Below are 23,603 nucleotides of genomic sequence, written 5' to 3'. Positions count from 1 at the left end.
ATCAGTGATAAACAAGAAAATCCTATGTCTAGTTTTACATTTTAAACTTATTGTTTTTGATCACTTACTGCCTTGGACTAGTCACCAGCTTTTAGCTTAACCTATCTCACATGGCTGTTGGCAAGATTTTGAGGATCATAAAATGTCTGCAAAGAGGGATTTAGTGCTTGTATAATATGCACCAAATGTTAGTTCCTTTAAATAGAATGATGCATCTTTGTACTGTAAAGGGCCATGTGTGCCTCCCCAATAAATTAATACATCTCAAAGACTTCACCCAATCTGGCCTGATAATTGTGTGTATTGGATATGCAAGTCCCACTTGTGTTCAGCTGAACTTACTCCCAAGTTAGTGTTCAAAGGGGATTGATTCCTAAGAGGAGTTATCTTAGGTCTGTAGCCACTGGGAGTGAAAGACTGGGGAATGCAGAGTGATCTGTTTTCATTTTTTAAACCATTGATTTTTTTTAGTGTTTTACTTTTTTCAGGTAAAATAGCAAGGTAAGGAATACAGTCAGTATTTTTCCTAATTGCACATTAAAAAAAACCTCCTACTTTTCAGTATTCTGTCTCAGTGGCAAAACCAGGAGTTTTAAATGTTATAGACTATTTTTTTTTATTAGCAGTTTGTATTTAAATTATTTGATTATATAAAATATTTTATAAAATAACTTTAAACATAGTGAGCTGTCTAAGTGCTGTTTATTTTGCACTGATACTGAGCTCCTCACCATGAACCACTCTGCCCCTTCCTCTCCTGTACCTACTTATCTGGGAGTAAGCACCATGAAACACAAAGAGACTTACTTCTGAGTAGAAATGTATGCCATTGTACTGCAAGGTAATCCATTGTACTTGATAGTTCTTAATAAGTGCCTGCCCTTCAGCTCCTGTAGTGCAGCAAACATGCTTAAGCCTTTGCAAATTTCTTCGTATTTTGCAATTGCCATTGAAAGGGGGTCTGTAACACCCACACATATTGAATAGTAGTTTGCAAAGTAGGTTTTAGGGAGTACCTGATCTGAGACAAACCCACCACAGGAAATATACGTCCTGTTTTCTACAAAGAAAAGAAGAGTAAACTACAGAGATTCCAAGGACGAGAAAATGAGACAGAAATAGGAAAGAAAACTGCACTAAGGAGAGGGGAGAACAGCACTTTAGGACCCTAAGGATTCCTATAGTCTGATGTCCGAACAACTAATTCATCAATCACAGCTCTGACTTCACACATTGGCTAAAAACACTGAAAGGTGGGAGCAGTCAGGGTGGCTTATCTCACAGAAATTGCTTAGAATGTTGCCTGCACATTGTGCTTCATAATGTTCCTTCTAAGAGGGCTAGAGACTAGGCCTTCAGCTGGTGTGGGCCCTGGTGCAATTGTTCCAGCACAGAAGTATTGTAAATAATAGATAAATAGCATATTGTAGGCTTGAAGCATAAGCTTAGGGTGGCCATCTGAGACACCTAGTGGAGATTTTTTGCCAGAAATTCTCAAAAAACTTAAACCAAAAGAAAATGATTACATATTTTTAATAGTAAGCTGATTTGAACAATTAAGCTTCTTTAAAAGCAGTTTGGAGACACCATTAATGGTGATTAGGTTTTCAGATAGAGGTAGATTTAGACTTTAACACATCTAGCAAACTTTAATAACTTTAGACATGAAATTTTTGCCCACTCAAATGCATTCATGATTCTTTGAGAAACTATGTCTTCTTAGGACTGACAGGATGGAATTATGGTATTGGACCCCTGGGGTAATATGTAAGAGCTTGTACTTCTAGCAGGCTGCAAAGTGAGCAAGATCTTGTATTCTGCATTCATTCAAATAATGATAAATTTGCATACACAAAATAAGTCAATTGTGATGCTTTGATTCATGGTATGTTTGAGGTAGCAATCACTGCCGAATAATATGGTTTAGTCTGTTTAAAATGAAAGCTGTTGTACATCAGTTAAGAGGGAAGTAACTGATCGAGCGTTCTAGTATAATTCAACTACAATCAGTTAAGTCATTTTAGCAAATAGATTGTTGTGACAAAAAGTTACCTTCAAAATTAAGTTTCCCTTAAAAACAAAAAAGCAATCCCGTTTGACTTCATTGTTCCTCAAATGGTGGATCAGCCGTTATTTTCTAGCCTTGAAGAATTTTACAACCGATGCTAATTTGTCTGAGGGGCTTAGCTGTGCTGTATCCATTGACTTCTGCTAGTTCAACCTTTGGAGCTAGCCCAGCCAGTGTCAACGAATGTCAGAACAAAAGACTTTCTGTGAAGAACAGTCACTACATATGGAAGGCAAGACTGCTGTGTTTTACTGACAATGTTTCCACCATCAGAAACCACAGGAGGAACAGCAGGATAGAAAAGTTAATAATAATAATAATAATAAACCAAGACCTGGCAACTCTATTTGTTGGTACTATGCCTTTCTGTTAGGGAGAACATAAGACCCTCAAGTTCTTTCTCAAAGGAACTCTTTTTCTAGCAGGCCGTGTCTAAAAGTATCAGATGACACATGCAAAATTATCTGCAGAAATCCATTTTGCTCATTGTTGAAAGGAACAACCATTAACCACCTACCTCTTCTTGATTCATGTTACCTAGGAGTCTGCTCTGAGAAGCTGTAAAATGTCACTTTAACAGTGTTTTCTGTAGCTCCTTTTGGAGGTGGATTTTACAGTACCCACATACTCTTCAGTAATACTGTCCATTTTAAATCTCAAATTTGTAAGTGGAATATGTTTCAAATTTGGGTTTAACATAGTTCAACCCTGGCAATTAACCACAATTGTCTTTTTGTTGTTGTTATATGCCTTCAAGTCGATTACAACTTATGGCAACCCTATGAATCTTTTGGATATATTGATAGGGTTTTCACAGTAAGAGGTATCCAGAGGTGGTTTGCCGTTGCCTTCCTCTAAGCCCGCAGCACCTGGTATTCCCGGGCAGTCTCCCATCCAAGTACTAACCAGGCCTGACTCTGCTTAGCTTCCGAGATTGGGCGTGTTCAGGGTAGTATGGCCATAGTTTGTTGTTATTACCAAATTGTAATTAATTTTACAAATTTAATTTTATAAAAATAACTGTCATTTTGGTTCATCCAATACTCAAGTGGTAAGGATGTACAGGCATACCCCGCTTAAAGTACACACACTTTGCAACAATGGACACTTTATTGGCATGATGCCGCTGCCATCTAGTGGTGATTGCGTGCAGTACAAGTGAAGATAATTGCTTCACTTTAAGTACATTTTCACTTAAAGTACACTCTCCGGTCCCAGTCCGTACATTGAAGCAGGGTATGCCTGTATACCTTTTTGTTTGCTCTTTATTTCCAGTATTGCAACACTGTTCTGTAGAAAGTGTCTATGGGCTTTACGCAACTAACTTCTTCCTTCAGCACAAGGATTTCTTTTTTCACAACATAATTCCCTCCCTCCTCCAATGCACCCCAAACCTTTCCCAGAACTGCTCTGGAGGGTTGGGGAAAACTCCACAGATTTAGGGGGTGAGGAGTGGGAACAGAAATCTGTGTGCTGACAGAATGAGTTGGTTGGATGCTTCCCTATATATTTAGCCAGACCTGTAGAAATGTGTCAGGGGCAGAGAGGAAGCCAACTTGACATATTATGTTTGGCTGGGGGGTATTATATGCAGTTTGTGATGGTCATGCAAAAAGACAATTAAATTATGTGTCAAGACACTCTGTGTGAGCAAATATAGTATCGAATAAATGTGAAATTTGTTGACAGCAGCACCGGTACAACTAGCATTGATAGGGAAATCTCTAGATCCACCAATAGTTAGTGTTAAGACTAATACAGGGTTTCATATGGACAATAGTTAATGTTAGGACTAGTGCTGGGTTAAACCTTGCAAATGAAGGGAACAGAGCCACATACACAGCTGTTGTGCATGGTTAAAGCGACAAGGTTTGCATGCAGCATCCATAACAAAGCTATGGCTGTGAAGGGAGCTTTTGTTCCTTACCAGTCTTGGGGAGCATGAAACTCTTACTATAGGTGGGATGCTTCCTTCTCATTCATTCATTGCACTCTTCCAGGAAGCAAGGCACTCAAGAAGACAGTTGTTGTATAAGCTGAATAATGATAGGAAGGCAGCCTTCACAACTTTCAGCTCAACCTTCATTTACAGTTGACATTTCAAAGGGAGATATTAGTGGAACATGTACTTAGAATCATAGAGTTGGAAGGGGCCTATAAGGCCATTGAGTCCAACCCCCTGCTCAATGCAGGAATCCAAATCAAAGCATTCCCGACAGATGGCTGTCCAGCTGCCTCTTGAATGCCTCCGGTGTTGGAGAGCCCACCATCTCCCTAGGTAATTGGTTCCATTGTTGTACTGCTTTTTCCTGATGTTCAGTTAAAATCTGGCTTCCTGTAACTTGAGCCCATTATTCAGTGACCTGCAGTCTAGGTTGATTGAGAAGAGATCCTGGCCCTCCTCTGTGTGGTAACCTTTCCAGTACTTGAACAGTGCTATCATATCTCCCCTCAGTCTTCTCTTCTCCAGGCTAAATATGCCCAGTTCTTTCAGTCTCTCCTCATAGGGTTTTGTTTTCAGTCCCTTGATCATCGTTATTGTCCTCCTCTGAAACTGTTCCAGTTTGACTGCATCCTTCTTAAAGTGTGGTGTCCAGAACTGAATGCAGTACTCAAGATGAGGCCTAACAAATGCCGAGTAGAGGGGAACCAATACTTCACACAATTTGGAAACTATACTTCTGTTAATGCCGCCTAAAATAGCATTTGCCTTTTTTGCAGCCACATCGCAGTGTTGGCTCATATTCACCTCATAATCAACAACAATCCCAAGATCCTTCTCCATGTAGTATTGCTGAGCCAAGTTTCCCCTATCTTATAACTGTACATTTGGTTTCTTTTGCCTAAGTGTAGAAATTTGCACTTACCCCTGTTAAATTTCATTGGGTTTTTTTTCAGCCCAATGCTTCAGACTATCAAGATCCCTTTGAATTTTGTTTCTGTCTTCCAAGGTTTTAGCTATCCCTCCCAATTTTTATATCTGTAAATAAGCATTTGATAAGATAAGAATTCCCTGCACCTCCTCATCCAAGTCATTAATAAAAATTGTTGAAGAGCATTGGGCCCAGGACTGAGCCCTGCGGTACCCTGCTTGTTACCTCCCGAGTTTGAGAAGGAACCATTGATAAGCACTTTTTGAATATGATTCTGTAGCTAACTGTGGATCCACCTGATAATTGTTCCATCCAGCCCACATTTAGCTAGTTTGCTAATCAGAATATCATAGGGCACTTTGTCAAAAGCTTTGCTGAAGCCAAGATATATTATGTCCACAGCATTCCCACAGTCTGCAAGGGAGGTTTCCTGATTAAAAAATGAGATACGATTAGTCTGGCAGGATTTGTTCTTGATAAATCCATGTTGGCTTCTAGTAATCCCTGCATTCTTTTCAAGGTGCTTACAGATTGACCACTTTATAATCTGCTCCAGAATTTTCCTAGGGATTGATGTTCGGCTAACTGATCTGTAGTTCCCAGGTTCCTCCTTTTTCCTCTTTTTGAAGATTGGGACAACATTAGCCCCCCTCCAGTCATCCGGCACGTCACCCATCTTCCATGATTTCACAAAGATAATAGACAGTGGTTTTGAGAGTTCTTCAGCCAGTTCCTACAATACTCTAGGATGCAGTTCATCAGGCCTCGGAGATTTGAACTTGTTTGAAGTGATTTGGTATTCCTTGACCATTTGTCTTTCAGTCTCAAGCTGCAATCCTGCCCCTTCAAACTTCACATTTCTCAGGAGGATCATAGACCCTCTTTTGGGAGAAGACTGAGCTAAAGTAGGAATTGAGCACTTCTGCCTTTTCTTTGTCATCTGTTATTATTTTGTCATCCTCATTGAGTAGCTGTACCACCATTTCTTTTCTCTGTCTTTTTCTATGGATGTACCTGAAAAAAGCTTTTTTTGTTGCTTTTGGGATCTCTCATTCACCTCAGCTCATTCTCAGCTTTAGCCTTCCTGATGCCATCCTTGCAATTTCATGCTACCTGTCTGTACTCTTCTTTTGTGGTCTGGCCTTCCTTCCTCTTCCAGTATGTGTCCTTTTCTGTTTTCAGGTCATCTCTAAGCTTTTTGAGAAACCACATTGGCTTCTTCTGCTGTCTTCCCCCCTTTTGCCTTGTTGGAATTGTTTGCAGTTGTGCCTTTAGAATTTCCTTTTTTAGAAACTCCCACCCATCCTGGACTCCGTTTCTCATTAGGGACGCTTGCCACGGAACCTTCCTTACCATTCTGAGTTTACTTGGCTGAATGCTGCCCAGTGAAAGACATTGCTGAACTAAAGGCATGTGCAGCTGGGTTACAAAATGAATAGCATGGGCGAATAGTAGCAACGGGAAGTAGAGGGATAAGATGTAGCTGCAGGTGAGGCTTGTAGAGCATGGAGAGAACATAAGAGTCTGCTGGCTGATGCCAAAGCCCCATCTAGTTCAGCATCCTGTTCTCACAGTGGCCAACTATGGGAAGCCTGAAAGCAAAACCTGAGCACAACAGCACCCTCTCTGACTGCAGTTACCAGCAACTGTTATTCAGAGGGATACTGCCTCCAACTGTGGTGGTAGAACAGCCATTTTGGCTAATAGTCATTGATAGCCTCATCCTCCATGAATTTGTCTAATTATCTTTTAAAGACACCCAAGATTGTGGCCAGTATTGCCTCTTGTGGGACCAAATTCCATAATTTAACTGTGTGCTGTGTGAGGAAGTATTTTGTCTGTCCTTAAACTTCCAACATTCAGCTTCATTGGATGTCCCCAAGTTCTGTTCTCTATCCGCTTTCTTCACACTATGCATAATTTTATGCACTTCTCATGTCCCCTCTTACTCACCTTTTATCTAAACTAAAAAACTCCAAATGTTAGTTTTCCTCATGGGGGCAGGCACAGGGATCTGCCCTGTATCTTCTAATGGGAACATAAATGCAAAGAACTCAGTCAGTTGCTCTGCAATCTCCTTATCCTCCATTAGGTCCAACCACCACCCTAGAAAGTGTCCTGCTTTCTAATGTATTTAAATGTTATTTTCTTATTGGTCTTTATGTTTTCAGCAGTGTGCCCTCAGTTTGCTGTTTAGCATCTCTTTTTGTCCGCTTGCATTTCTTTTGCCAAAGTTTTTGTTTCTTTTTGTTCTTCTTTGGACTGCTTCCATTTTCTTAAAAAAAGTTTTCTGGCCTCTAATAGCTTCGTTGACTCTGTTAACTCTCTTGGCTCTGTTGGGACCTTTCTTGATCAGCAGCATACATTCTAGCTGATATTCTAATATTGTGATTTTAAACAATTCCCCCAGGACTTTGGAGAGATTTGGCCTCTAATAGCTTCGTTGACTCTGTTAACTCTCTTGGCTCTGTTGGGGCCTTTCTTGATCAGCAGCATACATTCTAGCTGAGATTCTAATATTGTGATTTTAAACAATTCCCCCAGGACTTTGGAGAGATTTGACCTTTTGACTCACCCTTTCAACTTCCTTTTTTACCAATCCCCCTATTTTTGGAAAGTTTCCTCTTTAGAAGTCAAATGTGACAGTGGTGGATTTCCTTGGCAATTGTCCATTTACATACAGTATATACTGAATTTGATAGCAATACGGTCTCTGTTCCCCATCAGTTCAACAACACTTAAATCCCATACCATGTGCAGGACTCCATTTAAGATTAAGTTCAGGTCACTGCCCTTATGGTTTGTTCCATGGGCATCTCTTCTGTGGCAGTCAATTAGGGTATCTAGAAATTATACCTTTTTGTTGTGAGTGGCACACACATGTACTCAGTCGGTGTGAGGGTAATTGAAGGCACCTATTACTACACATTTCCTCTTTTGGATGGTTCCTTGATTTCCTGACTACGTTTCACCATGTTATTGGTGCCATCATGCACCACAATGACTGAGACTTCTCCAGCACTATCTACCAGGCTATCTAGGCAATGGGTGACATTCACAACCTTCATGCCAGGCAGGCAGTTCAGTCTGCTGTCTACACACCTAGCTACCTATGTTCCTAATGATCAAATTACCCACTATCAGGAACCCTCCACTCCTCATCATTAGAGGATAACTGCTTTCCCCCCAAGGAATGTGTCACTTCAGGGTAACATCCTCCTTCTCCATGACAGTAGGGGAGCTGGCATCCTGAGCACGGAGCACAGCTGTCATATTCCCAAACCCTTGTCCACCAAACTCTCTTCCTTTCTCACCTTCTCCAGGTCAGGCACTTTGGCCTCAAGGGAACCAATCTGTTCCCTGAGAGCCAGGAGTTCATTGCATCAAGGACACACCCACTACTTCTGTCCAGCAGGCAAAGAGACATACAGCACATATTACAAACTGCAATACACTGGAAAGCCCCCCCCCCTTTTTGCTTGTATTCTTCCTGCATAGCTATTCCTGCAGCTTATTGCATTTACTTTACTTGGGAGCTTTCAATTTGTTAGGTCAAATTGTTAGGGTGGAGGGGCAAAGTGCTGAGGAGCCTAGATGGGACTGGATAACTTACTAGACTGGAAATAGATCTAGAAACTTAAGAGTGAATTTTAGGTCAAGTCTTAAATACAGCCGTGTACTCTAAATAGGTTAATAATAGTCAACAACAAGGGTAATGATCCGTTACGATTTCCTACAAAGTATTTTAAAAATTGCACTGAAACAATAAATTGCTTAGTCTGCAATATTTCTTTAATCAATTTATATTCCACCCTTCTATCCAAAGGAGCCCAGGGTGGCACATGTGTGCGGAGCTTCTCTTTAGGCAACAAACAGTGGCAGAACTCAAAAGCTAGAGGAAACCCAGGGCAGAAAAAGCAATCTTAATGGCAAGCATTAATACTAAACAGTAAGATTTGTTGAGCCTACTGAGCCATTTTTAGAACTGAAATTCCTATTAACTTCTCCTGGCTTCTACAGCCACTGATCTTATTACTAGTAATGGGATTAACCAACAACAAGCTTTCCCACAGAAGCAAAAGTCTGCTGTCCTGAGGACCTGGGAGCTTTATTATATCAGGCAGTGTATCTTTATTGGATTGGGCAGTATCCCTGAACAGTGCATCAGCTTGCAATATATTTTTATTTATTTATTTTTAAAACTTATATACCGCCCGACTAGCAATAGCTCTCTGGGCGGTGAACATAAATACAATAAAATACAGGAAAATACAAAAGCATCACAATCTAAAATCAAATTTCACAATCTAAAAACGGCATAACTAAGATCAAATTACAAACATTACCATCATTAAACAAAAAATTAAAATGCCTCGGAGAAGAGAAAGGTTTTAACTTGGCGCCGAAAGGATGACTAATTTTTTTTTTGTACTCAGTGTTGTCATCAAAAATATACTGAATATTCTGGTGGATGCATTTCATAAAATGGCAACATTAAAGTTTGTTGCAGCAGCACTTCTCAAACGTTGTCCTTCGTAAGTCATATGTCAAGGAAATATAAAACCATCTCCAAGATTAACCAAGACAAAATGATGGGCTAGCTGATGTTTAACTGAGGAGAGAGAGAATGTAGTCTGGCCCTGTGAATGATGTTGGGGTTACATTTTTCAGATAACCAATTAACTAACTGGGTAGCCTTGGACAGAAAATATTCTTGCCATTTCTGAGGTCATCTGTAGAACAGGAATGATAACATGCAAGGGCTCCTGCTTTTTAACCAGGTAAACTTGGTATATTTAGGGGGGGAAATGAAAGGAAATGCTTGCTGTGCCCATGCCATGAAAGTTGCATGCTTTAACAACTATGTATCTCTGCAACCATACAGATGGGGTTCCTTGTTCACAGAATCCAGCAGCTGCCATAGAAACTTGGATTGGCTTCAATAAAGAAGAGCGTGCAGGTTTCTCAGAGATACTACGATCAAGTTTAAAGGTACATGATAAAGCACTGTCCACCCAGTTCTTCCATCTCCCTCCCCTAACTGTAATTAGTGTAGAATTGTTCCATAGTCAAAAGCATGGGCTGCCCTTGATGTGAAAGTAGAACATTGACCTTACCCTGGAAAGGTCATTTTTTTGAGGCGATGCATGGATGAGATTGTTCCTTCCACTTGCTCTACTAGGCAGGAACAACCAGATTTGAACATGTGGCTAAGTAGGAGAGCAGCCCTTCCCTTTCAGTTCCAGAAATACTACAGCTAACCATAACCAAAAAGAAACTTGCAGCATGGCAAAACCCAAGAAGGAAAACATAAAATACCCAGTGAAACAGAAGATCTTGGGATTTGTTTCAGTTGATGTGGCCTGATGACGTGGACAAGATGCTTGCGACAATGCAGCCAGCAATGTGTTCTCTTGACCCTTGCCCTTCTTGGCTTATTAAAGCTTGCCGAGGAGGTATGACCCAGTGGATCCAAGGTGTGGTCACTGCATCTTTGCAGGAGGGAATGGTCCCAGCTGCCTTGAAACAGGTGGTGATCCAACTGCTCCTGAAAAAGGCCACCCTAGACCCACTGGTTTGTGACAACTACCATCTTGTCGCAAATATCCCGTTTCTGAGGAAGGTGATCGAGAGGGTTGTGGTGCAGCAACTGCAGGTACTCTTGGATGAAATCATTTATCTTGACATTCCAATTTGGGTTCAGACCTGGTTATGGGACTGAATCAACCTTGGTCTCTCTAATGGATGACCTTTAGCGGGAGAAGAACAGGGGGAGTACAGCCCTGTTATTCTGTGTGGCTTTTGAGGCCATTGACCATGGTATCCTTCTGAACCAACTTGGTGAGATGGGTATCGGAGGCACTGTTTTACAGTGGTTCCGATCCTATCTGCAGGGTCAGTTTCAGAGAACAGCGGTGGGTGTTTGTCTTTCAACCTCCTGGTAGTTGTGCTGTGGCAGTTGTGCTGCAGGGTACCATCTTGTCCCCAATGTTGTCTGACATCTATATGAAGCTGTTGGGAGCGGTCCTCAGGAAATTGGGGGCAAGGTGTCAGCAGTCTGCTGATGATACCCAGCTCTATGTCTCTGTAACATCTGTATTGGCAGCGACCATGCAAGCCCTGGACTAGTGGCTGGACTTAGTAGTGGGCTGGATGAGGACCAATAAACTGATTCTGAATCCTAACAAGGTGGAGGCGCTGTGGGTAGGTGGTTCATGAGTCTAGATAATTGGCCAATTGCTTTTGATGGGATGAGGTCATACTACATCTGAAACAGCAGGTTTGTAGTCTGGGGGTGCTCCTGGATCCATCTTTGTCACTAGAGGCCCAGATGACCTCAGTGGCTGGGAGTCAAAGCTGGTTGTCCATGTACTGGTAAGCTCCAGGCTTGATTACTGTAATGCTTTCTATGTGGGTTGCCCTTGAGGTTCATCTGGAAGCTGCAACTGATGCAAAATGCAGTGGCATGACTGGTCATTGAGGCAGGATATTGCTAACATGTTATTCCACTGCTGAAAGAATTGCACTGGCTACCCATTAGCTGCAAGGCCAAGTTCAAGGTGCTGGTTTTGCGTGTACAGAGCCCTATACAGCTTGGGAGCAGGATACCTGAACGGTAGTCTTACCCCTTATATACCCAGTCGATCACTATGCTCTGCAGGTGAGAGCCTCCTGCAGATACCATCTCATCATACCTTGCTCAGTGTGGTCCATTCCCCACAACACAGGAAGCTGACTTTTAGTGTTGTGGCATCAACCCCTTGGAATTCCCTCCCCTTAAATATTAGACATGCACCATCTTTGCTGTCTTTTAGGTGCCTACTGAAGACCTTCCTCTTTCGAGAAGCCATTTAAGTGGAGACTTTATCACAGGCTGTGCCTGTGTTGGAATTGGTCTTTAAGATGCTTTTAAAGATTTTTTTAAAAAAAAATGTTTTTAAGATGTTTTAAAATATTTTAGTTTTATTCCTTGTTTGCTGTCCTTGTGGAAGGAAAGGTGGGATAGAAATTTATTATTATTATTATTATTATAAATAGTAGTAGTAGTAGTAGTAGTAGTAGTAGTAGTAGTAGTGCTAGGATAGGTTAGATCTTCCCCATCCCCTGCAGAAAATGAACTTATCACTGTAAGTCCAATATTCTGTTTTCCTGCAGGGGAGGAGGGCATCCATGGGTGGGATATACAATAGGAGTACCCAGCTGGGCCAGGATCCCGCTGCAGGAACCTCCTACCCTTGCACCACCTGTTGAAGCACCCTCCTGGCAAAAAGCTTTGGCAGAATCAAGCACATTCTACCTGTAGTGCCTCAAAAATGTAGAAACTGATGGCTGTTTATTTATTATATAATTTGTATCCCGCCCTTCCTCCCAGCAGGAGTCCAGGGCAGCAAAGAAAGCACTAAAAACAATGTCTACCAAGGCAGCAGCAGTCAAAGCACTCCTGGTGGAGTGAGCTAGCAGCTTCATAGCACTTAGTTACACACACTCTTATCCGTAGAGACAAAATAGCTGAGCAGACTTTTCCATCCAAGATGTCTGGCTGAAGCAACAGTTAGACTGTCTAAACTCCTTTGTACATCCCAGGTAAATACTTACCACTCTATGAACATTTAGACACTGGTACTCCTTTTCCTTAGGAGCTAACCAAGAATGACAACTTCCTGGGTCCTTTCAAACACAGAATCTCCCATAGGAATGAATATAGGATCTAGACAATTGAATCCAGGTAGAAGAGCGCTTTCCAAGATGACAAAGCCCCCAGCTCTGAAATCCTTAAACACAAGGCAATAACCACCAAGAACACCTTCTGGCTCAGATACATTAGGAAATGTGTTTTTGTGACTTTCTTTAGGTCCCAGGTGGAAAACCTATGTACCAGGGGAAGTTTCAGCAGGATGGCCTCTTGCAAGAAACTCTTTAATACAAGGATGTGAGGATATGGACCCCTTGTGTCCCTAAGACAATGGGAGAGAGAGCTGCCCCTTGCCTTTTCAGAGTATTACGTGTCAGGCCCCAAGCCAGACCATCCTGAAGGAAAGGCAGCACCCACCTTTAGGTTTGCACACAATGCATTATCATCTTTCTTCCTGCACCACCTTACAAAGGCCTTCCACATTACCTGTATGTGATGCATGTGAGTTTTGCTAGAGACTGGAAAGGTAATGACTACCTTATGGTCACAACCTTTGTATCTCCTCTCAATTGTCAGATGTGACACTGCAATCACCCCAGATCTGGGCAGAGAAAGTCTTTCTGAGATTTCTTCTCTACCAAAAGGGGCCCCCAGCTCACCAGATTAGAAAACCAGGGCCGGAAGGGAGACACAAACAGCTTTTTCACCCTCTCTGCAGGCACCTTTCAAAGCACTCTTTAAATTATGGTTGGGGGTGGAAATGTGTAAAACAGGTCTCCTGCCCACAAGGAGGTGAATGCATCCTTCCTACTGGAACATTGAGAAAAACCTCACCTTGAATTTGGCAGAGGACACAAACATATCAACCTCTAGGATTGACTTGGCCCATACTATCTGTCTAAAATTCACTCTGGTGGATTTTACAACCAGTGTGATTGAAAACTGGCTCAGAAGACAGAGATTGTGTCAGCTCCTTATGATCTTCTGGTTGCATTAACTGTATAAAGAGCTAATGTGAAGCTGTTACTTGTTCCTGAGTCGTTGAACACATACTGTACGCCTTTGCTAGAAAACCCACAAGCACTGCATTGCAGGATCACCTGGATACTCTTGAATCCCTGTTAAAAGTAAAACTAGTTACAATGGTTAGGCATATAAGAGGTTGATGTGAATTGGCTGCAGATGCAGCCAACTCAGCACACAATCAGCATTGGCAGAAACTCTCAGAGCAGATGAACGCTGGAATGCAAGGAGCTTGTGCTAATGGCAGTTGCTTTCAGAAGCCCAGCTGGGTTCTCTGGAGCTTCTGGAGTCAGAAACCATACGTTTTCATTAAACCCACAGAAGCTAGGATGTTCTTGCTGGAGAGCCTCTAATATTATGGTGAGGCTATGTGCTTGCTTGCTTACTTTTTAACACAGAAATTATGTAAATACTGATAACATTTTCTGGCTAAGTATCTGATCAACAACCTGAATGCTAGGTGAGAAGACATACCTGCTCAGTATCCTGAGATCTGTGAAGAAAGTAACTAACACACACCAGTGAGTTTAGTCAACAGCCATCTAGAATGCTTTGAAGTCAGCCAATTATCTGTAGAAGCAGCTTTGCCAGCTAGGTTACACTTCTAAAATCTCCATGCACTGGCAGGATATTGTGAGGTTCCACAGTAATCCCTGCTTATCAACTGCTTTTTAAAGGGACAGAAGGGACTAATAGAAGGCTTGGATGCTTCTTTTCCTCTTTATTAAGGAATAGAGAGAGAAGCATCCTTGATTCTATTTAAAACATCTTCAAAGACTCTCCGAAAGGACTACCTGTCAAAGGAGTAAAAGCAAACTTGCCTTATATTTAAAGTATGCATTTATTACTGAACTGCCAAGATGCAGGCAGAAAAAAATAGAATAGCATCTAAGTTTGTATCTATTGTTTATATAATTGCCTGCCCTTCACCAGTAGTCAATTTAAATGCTAGTTTAAACCTGCTAGCTTCATAATTCCACAGCTATACCTCTGTTTTTTAAGTATTTAGGTACAGTTTTCTTCTTGCTGGCAGCATAAGAAGCTGCCTTTGCCAATTGCTCAGTATTGTCTACGCTTCAGTAGCTCCCCCAGGTTTTTAAGGCAGGATCCCTTCCTGGAGATGCCAACACTGAGCAAGTGATCTTTGCATGCAGAGCATGTGCTGTACCACTAAGCCATAGCCCCATCACTGGTTCATAAAGGTGTATTAGAACATCATACACTGCCTTATGCCAAATCAGATTGCTGGCCCATCTAGCTCAATATTGTCTACACTGACTGACAGCAGGTCTCAAGAATTTCAGATGGGAGTTTTTCCAGCCGTACTTGGAGATGCCAGGGATTGAACCCCAGGCTTCTCCATGCCAAGCATGTGCTTGACTGCTAAGCTATACAACCATTAGTGCTTGGTCTGAAATAAAAGGGTCATGGGAAACGTCATTCCCAGCATGTGAGCTATCAGTGGCCTAATCTCTTGTAGTAAGCTGTGGAATAGTTTAATAGAAAGCAGGTTCTTAACCTAAACTGTGAAACCCCACAGCTAATGTAGTATAGGGACATTTTTTGCATTTGCCATTGGAGTGTCTCCTCTTGACTGAATTTCTGATCAAAGACTTATCCATGTCTAATTAAATTTTGTTTTATTGTTTAGGAAATTGGAGAAAATGTTCATATCTATCTGATTGGGAAGGAGTCATCCCGTACGCATTCTCTTGCTGTCTCACTGCATTGTGCTGATGATGACTCCATTACCATTAGCGGTCAGAACAGTTTGTGTCACCAAATCACCGCAGCTTGCAAGCATGGCAGTGACCTCTATGTCGTTGGAGGATCCATTCCACGGCGAATGTGGAAATGCAACAACACCACAATAGACTGGGAATGGTGTGCTCCCCTGCCGCGTGACAGGCTCCAACACACTCTGGTTTCTGTACCCAGCAAGGATGCAATCTATTCACTAGGGGGCAAGACATTGCAGGACATCCTTTCCAATGCTATCATATACTACAGAGTGAGAGACAATGTATGGGCAGAGACTAGCCAGCTGGAAGTAGCAGTATCTGGAGCTACAGGTGTAAATCTCAATGGTGTCATTTATTTGTTAGGTGGGGAGGAGAATGACCTTGATTTCTTTACGAAGCCCTCTCGGCTTATCCAGTGTTATGACACCAACACAGAGAAGTGTTATGTGAAGCCTTATGTGTTACCCTTTGCAGGGCGCATGCATGCGGCTGTGCACAAGGACCTGGTGTTCATAGTAGCAGAAGGGGATTCACTCTTGTGCTATAACCCACTGTTGGATAGCTTCACCCGGCTCTGCTTGCCAGATGCCTGGAGTTCAGTACCATCTCTATGGAAAATTGCTAGTTGTAATGGTAACATCTACATCTTCCGTGACCGTTACAAAAAGGGAGATGCTAACACCTTCAAACTCAACCCAGCCACTTCTGTAGTAACTGTCACCAGTGGCCTCAAAGTGCTACTTACAAATTTGCAGTTTGTGTTGGCCTGAAGGAAGCAGAGTTCAGTGCCAGGACACTGAAAACATTCCTTTCAACAGTTCAGAGATGCATAGACCCCATAGTTCCAGCTTCTTGAGAAAGACCACAGTACTTTAGAGTTCCCTCCTTCCAACTACTGCTCACAAGCAGCAGCACTGTAGCCGCACACCTGCTCTCCCTAGCACTTCATTGGTGAAGTCTGGGTCCTGTCTGGATTACTGCTATCACTGTGGTCCCCTGCTGGTCAGTTTCTTGGGTTTCAGAGCCCCATAGCTGAGAGGCTTCTTAGGCCTAAACCCTTTACCAACAAGCCCTATGCAAAGTAGATGAAGTCTTCTTACAGTCTTCTAGGACTCCTGTGTTGCAGGCTATCTGTACTGCAGTAATCTGTCAAGGAATAAAACGTCCCTCAAAGCTGTATCAGATAAAAGTGATTTCTTAGGAAGGTTCCCTCGCTTATTAGGGCTACAGAAGACAACTCTTTAGCTAGAGGTACCGAAAGTAACATCAACATTGCAGTGTACTTGATTGAACTAAGAATAGAGGAGGCTGCTATCTTCCACTGTATTGCTACCTGGCAGGAAAAGCAAAGCTTCCCTTGACGCCACTGTGCCAACACTGGGGGGCCCTTGCCCCGATACGTAGAGGGTTCATCCTTGTACTGCGACATACAAAAAAAAGCATGATAAAGAGGGGAATTGTCAAGCCTACTTGTTGATACTGTAAGCCTCCTGGGGTGAAAGTCACAATAAAGGCCTCTCCTGGAACAACACATTTCATAATTGCTTGTGTTTGACATTGGTCCCATGCATGTGCTCTGAAATGGGCAAGAGGTAAAAGCAGAAAATGGCAGCAGAGGCAAAATATGCTCACATACTGGTAAAGGTAGGAGCTCCTAGAATTTCTTTGCTCTAATGTTGCAGGAAACATTTATTGGTAGCTGAGACAAGATCTGCCTCTAATCAACACATTAGGAACCAGATGTTTTCAGAGGGGGGTTCAGAATGTCTTGTGTTGGCTTGTCCTCTACTTGCTGAATCTTTGGCAGCTGTTGCTGTGCAGGAGTTCCAATAGTTACACACCGATGAAAGTCCTCTAGCAACTTTGCTTGCTTTTGGCGGATTATGATATGAGGACGGATCTTGGAAATTGCTTTTATTGCTTCTTGAGGAGTCCACTGGTGGAGCTACAAAGGTGGAAAATCCAAAGGAAAATTATCAAAGGTGGAAACTAATAAGATAAAGCAACAGAGTGGGAAAACAGCTAGTGAGAAAAGTTCAAACATAATACCCCTCATTTAAAAGAATCCCAATTGTCATCTGTGAGACTCTCAGCTAAAATCTGCCTTGTCTGACCCCAGAAATCAACAGAAGTCGTAAACTATCTCTCTTTTGCTCCTGCTGGGGGAAGAATAGCTCCTGTATTGCTTTCCAGTAAATCTCAAAGCACAATTGATTTTGCTTAGGTTATGTGCTCAATCGCTATCCAAATATCACAATATGATAATAAATGAATGGATACAAGCCTAGACCAAGATCTTATTTTCAAACCTAAATTATATGCAACTGATAAAAATGCACCAATATTATCCATCTAATATCTAACACTTCCCCCCCATCCCCACTTTCCAGGCAGCAAGGGGCCTGCAAGTGCAAGCATTTTTTTGTTCATGTTTGCCTTCAACACAGAAAAGGAAATTACTCCCAAGTCTATCCCAGTCACAAGGAATCTGACAGCCATTTCAGTTTCTCTTCCAGTGAGTAAATGGTGCCATAGCCTCCTAAGTAAGGCCAATAAAATAGACATCTATTCCCATGTTGGGAGTGGAGTAGCAGTCCCAAGAAGAGTTTCACATCTTACCCTCTTTGTACAGTTTGTGTACAATTGATCAACTGCCTTACCATCACTACTTTTTCAGTATATGGGAACCTTTCTTACCTGAATTAAATATGCAGCAACCATGGTGGCACTGCGAAAGCGACCAGCTTTGCAATGCACATACACACTGTTTCCATGTTCACGATGCTTCAGTACAAACTCGACACCTTTGTGCAGGTTTTCCAATGAGGGGACTCCAGTCAAATCAACAGTGCTAAGGCGCAACTGTTCTACGCCCATTGCTGCCCATTCCTGTAATCCCCAAAACACCACACAGAATCAGCCATTCGGAATAGAAAGACAATGACAACAGTCACAATTTCATTGGGCAGATATGAAACAAGGGAAGATGTAGCTAGAACAGGAAGTTACTGATTTAGTACCTGGGTATAGAACTGAACTCGGAGGGGCTTACTTCTGAGTAGACATGATTGCACTGTTAAAAGTAATATATGAAAGCTGAAAAGTGGACTGCAAAAAATAGGACAAAATAAGGCTGGAGACCAAGCTCTGTAAGAAAATTTGTGGTTGTACAATGAAGGTAACTTTAAGTGGGGAAAGGGCAATGTGTCACAAATTAAGGCTACAGTCTTTTGCAAATTTATCTGGCGGTAATCTCCGCTGACTTGTTTCTGTGTAAACATGCACAGATCAGGCTGCACAGCATGAAGTTCTGGTTCAAGCAGATATTAGGCTGTGTTGTATTCCTCTCAGATTGTGTTCTATGCTTACGTTCATTTACAGTGCCTTGCAAAAGTAATCAGACCCCTGACCAATGCTCTCATATTACTGAATTACAAATAGTACATTGTAATTTCGTTCTGTATATTTTATTTTGAAACACTGAAACTCAAAATCAATTATTGTAAGGTTTTATGTTGGGAAAAGTTTGTAAGAAACATAAGTTGAAACATGTTGCTTGCATAAGTATTCAACCCTTGTGCTGAGGAAGCTCCCAGTTGCCACAGATGAAAGAAATTGCCCTATCGAGGACACAGTTACCTCACCATTGGCCTCCATCTGTGAACCATTAAAGTTGCTGTCACACTGTCCGGATAAAAAACCCACTGTTGAAGGATCATTGGTCAGGCTGCGGATCTGAAGGAAAATGAAGACCAAGGAGCATTCTACAGAAGTGAGAGATAATGTCATACAAATGCATAGATTAGGAAAAGGGTACAAAATAATATCCAAGTGATGGATATCCCAGTGAGTACCGTTGGATCAATAATCAGGAACTGGAACCTGCATCACAGCACCCAGGCACTGCCAAGAAAAGGGCGTCCCTCAAAACTCAACGCTCAATGAGACTTGTGAGCGAAGCCACAGAGAGGCCAACAATCACTTTGAAGGAGCTACAGAATTCAGTGGCTGGGAGTGGAGTAATGGTGCACCAGTCAACCATATCAAGAGCTCTGCATAATGCTGGCTTGTATGGGAAGGTGGCAAGAAAGAAGCCATTACTCAAAAAGTACCATCTAAAAGCATGTCTGGAGTTTGCCAGAGAGCATGAGAGTGCCCCAGCTGCAATGTGGGAAAAGGTCTTGCAGTCAGATGACAGATGAGATAGAGCTTTTTGGGCAAAACTCAAAATGCTATGTGTGGCGCGAACCTAACACTACCCATGCCTCAAGCCACACCCATCCCTACAGTGAAGTATCCCCATCTTGGGCATCTTGTTAAAATCGAAGGAAGAATGGATGGAGCAAAATACAGGGAAATACTACAAGAGAACCTGCTTCAGTCCACTAAAAAACAGGCTTGAGAGGAAATTCCCTTTTCAGCAGACAATGATCCCAAGCACAAGGCCAAAGCAACAATGGAGTGGCTGATTTTGAGTTTTAGTGTTTCAAAATAAAATATCATACAAAACAAACTTACAACGTGCCATTTGTAATTCAGTAATATGACAGCATTGGTCAGGAGTCTTGATTACTTTGCAAGGCACTGCATTCCCTTCTGCTCCTGAGGGAGCTGTCAGTTGCATGGCCTCTTCTCTGTGGTACACTGGAGTTGGTGGGGGACTCACCTGTGAGGAACAACACAGGAAGCGAGTCTCATACTCTTCATTCATGGTGACCACTCCTCTGACATTCTCATCCTCTACCAACTGCAGGAAGAAAGAAACAACTCATTCCACATCTCAATTTATTTTAATATCTAGCTCATTCTTTCTCAAAGGTGAACAACTGAGTTCTCATTCAATACTAGTAATGAACATAACCTGCAATTTCGCTTGCAAACAGAGGACATGTAGGCCATGGGAACAGGTAACCCACTCCTTGTTTAATGTTTAAGCATACACATTCTCTATTAAAATATTAAACACATTTAGTATGAGTTGAATAAGATTTCTAAACCCATTAATACTATAATTACTATTCAAAGACCATGTATTTATCAGAGTGACTCTCATATCAACTGGCCTGGGCCCCAGGATCAGCAGAGGAGGTCGTTCATGCTGTCTCACCAGCAAGACTGGCTTATTGCCTAGCAATAGGGCCTTCTCAGTAGTAGAACTCCCTTCCTATGGAGGTGCAGGTGGCTATGACTTTATTGAGCTTCTGCAGCCAGGTTAAAACAATCTGTTTTCTCAGGCTTTTGGAGGAATATAAATTGTTACCCTGGTTTAAAATGATGCTTTCATTTTGTCAATGTTATCTCCTGCCATTTACCTCTAATGACATTATATCTGATTTTATTATATTGATATTGTATTGTTTAGTTATTTTGTATCGTATTTTATATACTATCTTTTCTGGCTATATTCATAAGCGTTTTCATGGTAAGAGGTATCCAGAGGTGGTTTACCATTGCCTTCCTCTAAGCCTATGGTATCCGGTATTCCCAGGCTGTCTCCCATCCAATTCCTATCCAGGCCTGACCCTGCTTAGGTTCAGAGATCAGACGAGATTGGGCATGTTTAGGGTAGTATGGCCGTAGGCAAAAACTGCTCTGCAGTTACCATATAATGAAGAGCAGTCATTATTATTTAATTTATATATCACAATGACAAGATGGCTTTTAAGTGGTCACAACAAAATCTAATTAAGAATATAAAAGCCTGCTAGATCAGGCCAATGGCCCATCTAGACCAGCATCCTGTTCTCACAGTGGCCAACCAGATTTCTTCAAGAAGTCCACAAGCAGGACATGAGCGCAAGAGCGCTCTCCCCCCCTACGGTTTCCAGCAAGTGGTATTCAGAAGCATAATGCTTCCAACAATTGAGGAAGAACATAGCCATCATAGCTAGTAGCCAGTGATAGTCCTATCCTCCATGAATTTGTCTAATCCTCTTTTAAAGCCCTCCAAGTTGGGGGCTATCACTGCCTCCCATGGGAGCAAATTCCACAATTTTACTATGTAGTGTGTGAAGAAGTACTTTCTTTTATTTGTCCTGAATCCTCCAACGTTCAGCTTATTGGGTTTCCACAAGTTCTAGTTTATGAGAGGAGAAAAACTTTTATCTACTGCCATGCATGATTTTATATATTTTTATTATAGCACCTCTTATTCTCCTTTTCTCTAAATTAGAAAGCCCTGAATGCGGAACCTTTCCTCATATGGAAGCTGCTTCATCCCCTTGATCATTTTGATTGCCCTTTTCTGAACCATTTCCAACTCTACAATATCCTTTATGATGTGAATATAACAATGTCAAAATACAGAATATACATAATAAACTAATCCCTTTAAAACATTAATTATAAACAGCAATGATTAAAATATGCAGTCAACAATTCCATTAAAACAGCACAGCAATTAAGATAGGAAACTTAAGAAGAGACCAAATACAGATGGAGTTTCCCATATTTCAGCAGCAGTACATGTACATGCCACAACACTGGTGCCACCAGTTAAAAAAGCCTGTCTCTGCATCATTACGAGCCAATAATCATCAGGCTGTAACCGGGATCTATTTTTTAAAATCTTAATGCCTTTACTGGGCAATGGAGCAGAAATCAGTCTTTCGGGTAACCTGATTCAGAGCTATTTTAGGGCTTTATATATAGATAGCAAGAACTTAAAACTGGCCTGGTGGCTAATAGGCAGCAAGTGCAGATCCCTTAGCAGTTGATACAGTATGTGCCCAGTAAGATTCACCACCCACCCCAGGGGCTGCAGCATTTTGCATCAGCTGCAGCTTCCGGAGCAGCTATAAAGGAAGCCCCACACAGAGTGCATTACAGTAGTCTAAACGTTAGATTACCAGTGCATGAGTCACAGTGGTCAAGCTATCGTTGCTCAGGAAAGGGCACCGCTGACGCACCAGTCGAAGCCGGTGATAAGTGCTCTTCACCACAGAAGTCCCCAAATGCCATTTTCTATCATCCAAGTTAAAGCAGAATCACCACAGAACAGTCTATACATCTGCTTTATAAATTCACAACTCCAGGTTACACATCAAATCATACAATTAGTGGCACAGGAATAATTTATTCTCAGAGTAGTAGAGTATCTGTGCAGTTCTTCACTGCAGTACACCTGGACACTTGAGGGGCAGCTTGTCAGCACTTGATTTGAACCAAAACTCAAGAGAGCTTTGCTCTGGAATTTTTTTCTGGTTCACCACTCAGCCATTCACAAGAAACAACAGCCAGCCAGGGTGCTCTTTACCTTGTGTGCCCTGTAAAGAATAGCCAAGCTATTTTCCGGGATCAGACCAGGAAAGGCTTGCTAACCGTGAGCTCTTAGCAGGTTTCAGCATCCATCTCTCCTGTTGATAAGTCTATACTGGCTACCCTCTTGTTAATGGGGACAAGCACACCACCTCCCCAAATAATCACCCAATTATCTCACACCCCTGTATCTTTCAACGGCAGCCTGGCGGGCAGAAATTAAACAGGTAAAGGTTTGAACAGCGGTTTTACCAACTATGTTCAAGTAAAAGCTTCACCAGCTTACTGCAATCCTATACGTGCCTACTCAGAAGCAATCCCCAATAAGTTCAACAGGGCTTACTCCCAGGTACAAGATTGTAGCCTACATTTTTGAAGGGCAGGAAGGATGCAACTAGGGAAATGCAGAGCTTGGGCGTGCGGTAGGCAACATCAGCCTTGGTAGTTTTTCCAAAGTAACTTACCACTCATCCGTCAAGTAACCTACAAAGCATGCACTGAAAGGGTAAGGAAACGGATCCTCCTACAGGACGACTACAACGGAGAAGCTACAACACATTAACAGGTGAGCACTTCCTGTCCAACTACCCTGCACGATATGCCCGTTGAACCCGGCCACCTCTCCCGTTACCTGGCGGCATCGTCCCCGCAAAGGCAGGGCCCCCAGGAGTACGGCGCGGTCGATACGGCTGAACCATGGCCGTTGCGAGCCGGGCAGCCACTCCCGCACCAGCGTGTACAGAAGGGTCGGGTAAAAAAAGAGCCGCGCGGCCACGGGACCCAGCGCGGTTAGCACCATCGCCAGGCCTCCTGCGGCCTCGAGATGTAAAAGGCCGTTAGAGCGGCTCATCCCACGCGAAAGGGAGAGGTGGGGCGGCCAGAGACATCATGGCTACGCCGACAAGCTCCTGCTTGGAGCTGGAGCGGAGCTAGAGCTGGAACTAGAACGGGAGGGAGGGGGAGAGACACGAGCGCGCTCATTCGTAAACGGGGGGAGGGGTTCTTTA

At 42.4% G+C, this 23,603-nt stretch overlaps 2 protein-coding genes across 3 annotated transcripts in view; one reads left to right on the top strand and one right to left on the bottom strand.

The window, feature by feature from the left end:
- KBTBD4 (kelch repeat and BTB domain containing 4) overlaps positions 1–16,872 on the top strand; it is a 21,131-nt gene extending 4,259 nt beyond the window's left edge. For both annotated transcript variants that reach the window (XM_061611019.1, XM_061611020.1), the window contains exons 3-4: positions 9,827–9,933; positions 15,249–16,872. In XM_061611019.1, the coding sequence (XP_061467003.1) occupies positions 9,827–9,933; positions 15,249–16,109 (968 nt within the window). In that variant the 3' untranslated portion in view covers positions 16,110–16,872. The remainder of the gene's footprint in view (positions 1–9,826; positions 9,934–15,248) is intronic.
- PTPMT1 (protein tyrosine phosphatase mitochondrial 1) lies at positions 16,517–23,603 on the bottom strand. Its single transcript, XM_061611025.1, has 4 exons — positions 23,228–23,603; positions 20,006–20,086; positions 18,037–18,228; positions 16,517–17,284 (listed from the first exon to the last, which is right to left on the bottom strand). Exons 1-4 carry the CDS (start codon positions 23,444–23,446, stop codon positions 17,069–17,071), a joined length of 708 nt encoding a protein of 235 aa, XP_061467009.1. The 5' UTR covers positions 23,447–23,603; the 3' UTR covers positions 16,517–17,068.

This window comes from Rhineura floridana, chromosome 2 (assembly GCF_030035675.1).
Source record: "Rhineura floridana isolate rRhiFlo1 chromosome 2, rRhiFlo1.hap2, whole genome shotgun sequence".
In the NCBI taxonomy this organism is placed as follows: domain Eukaryota; kingdom Metazoa; phylum Chordata; class Lepidosauria; order Squamata; family Rhineuridae; genus Rhineura; species Rhineura floridana.
This window is presented reverse-complemented; position numbering and strand designations above follow the sequence as displayed.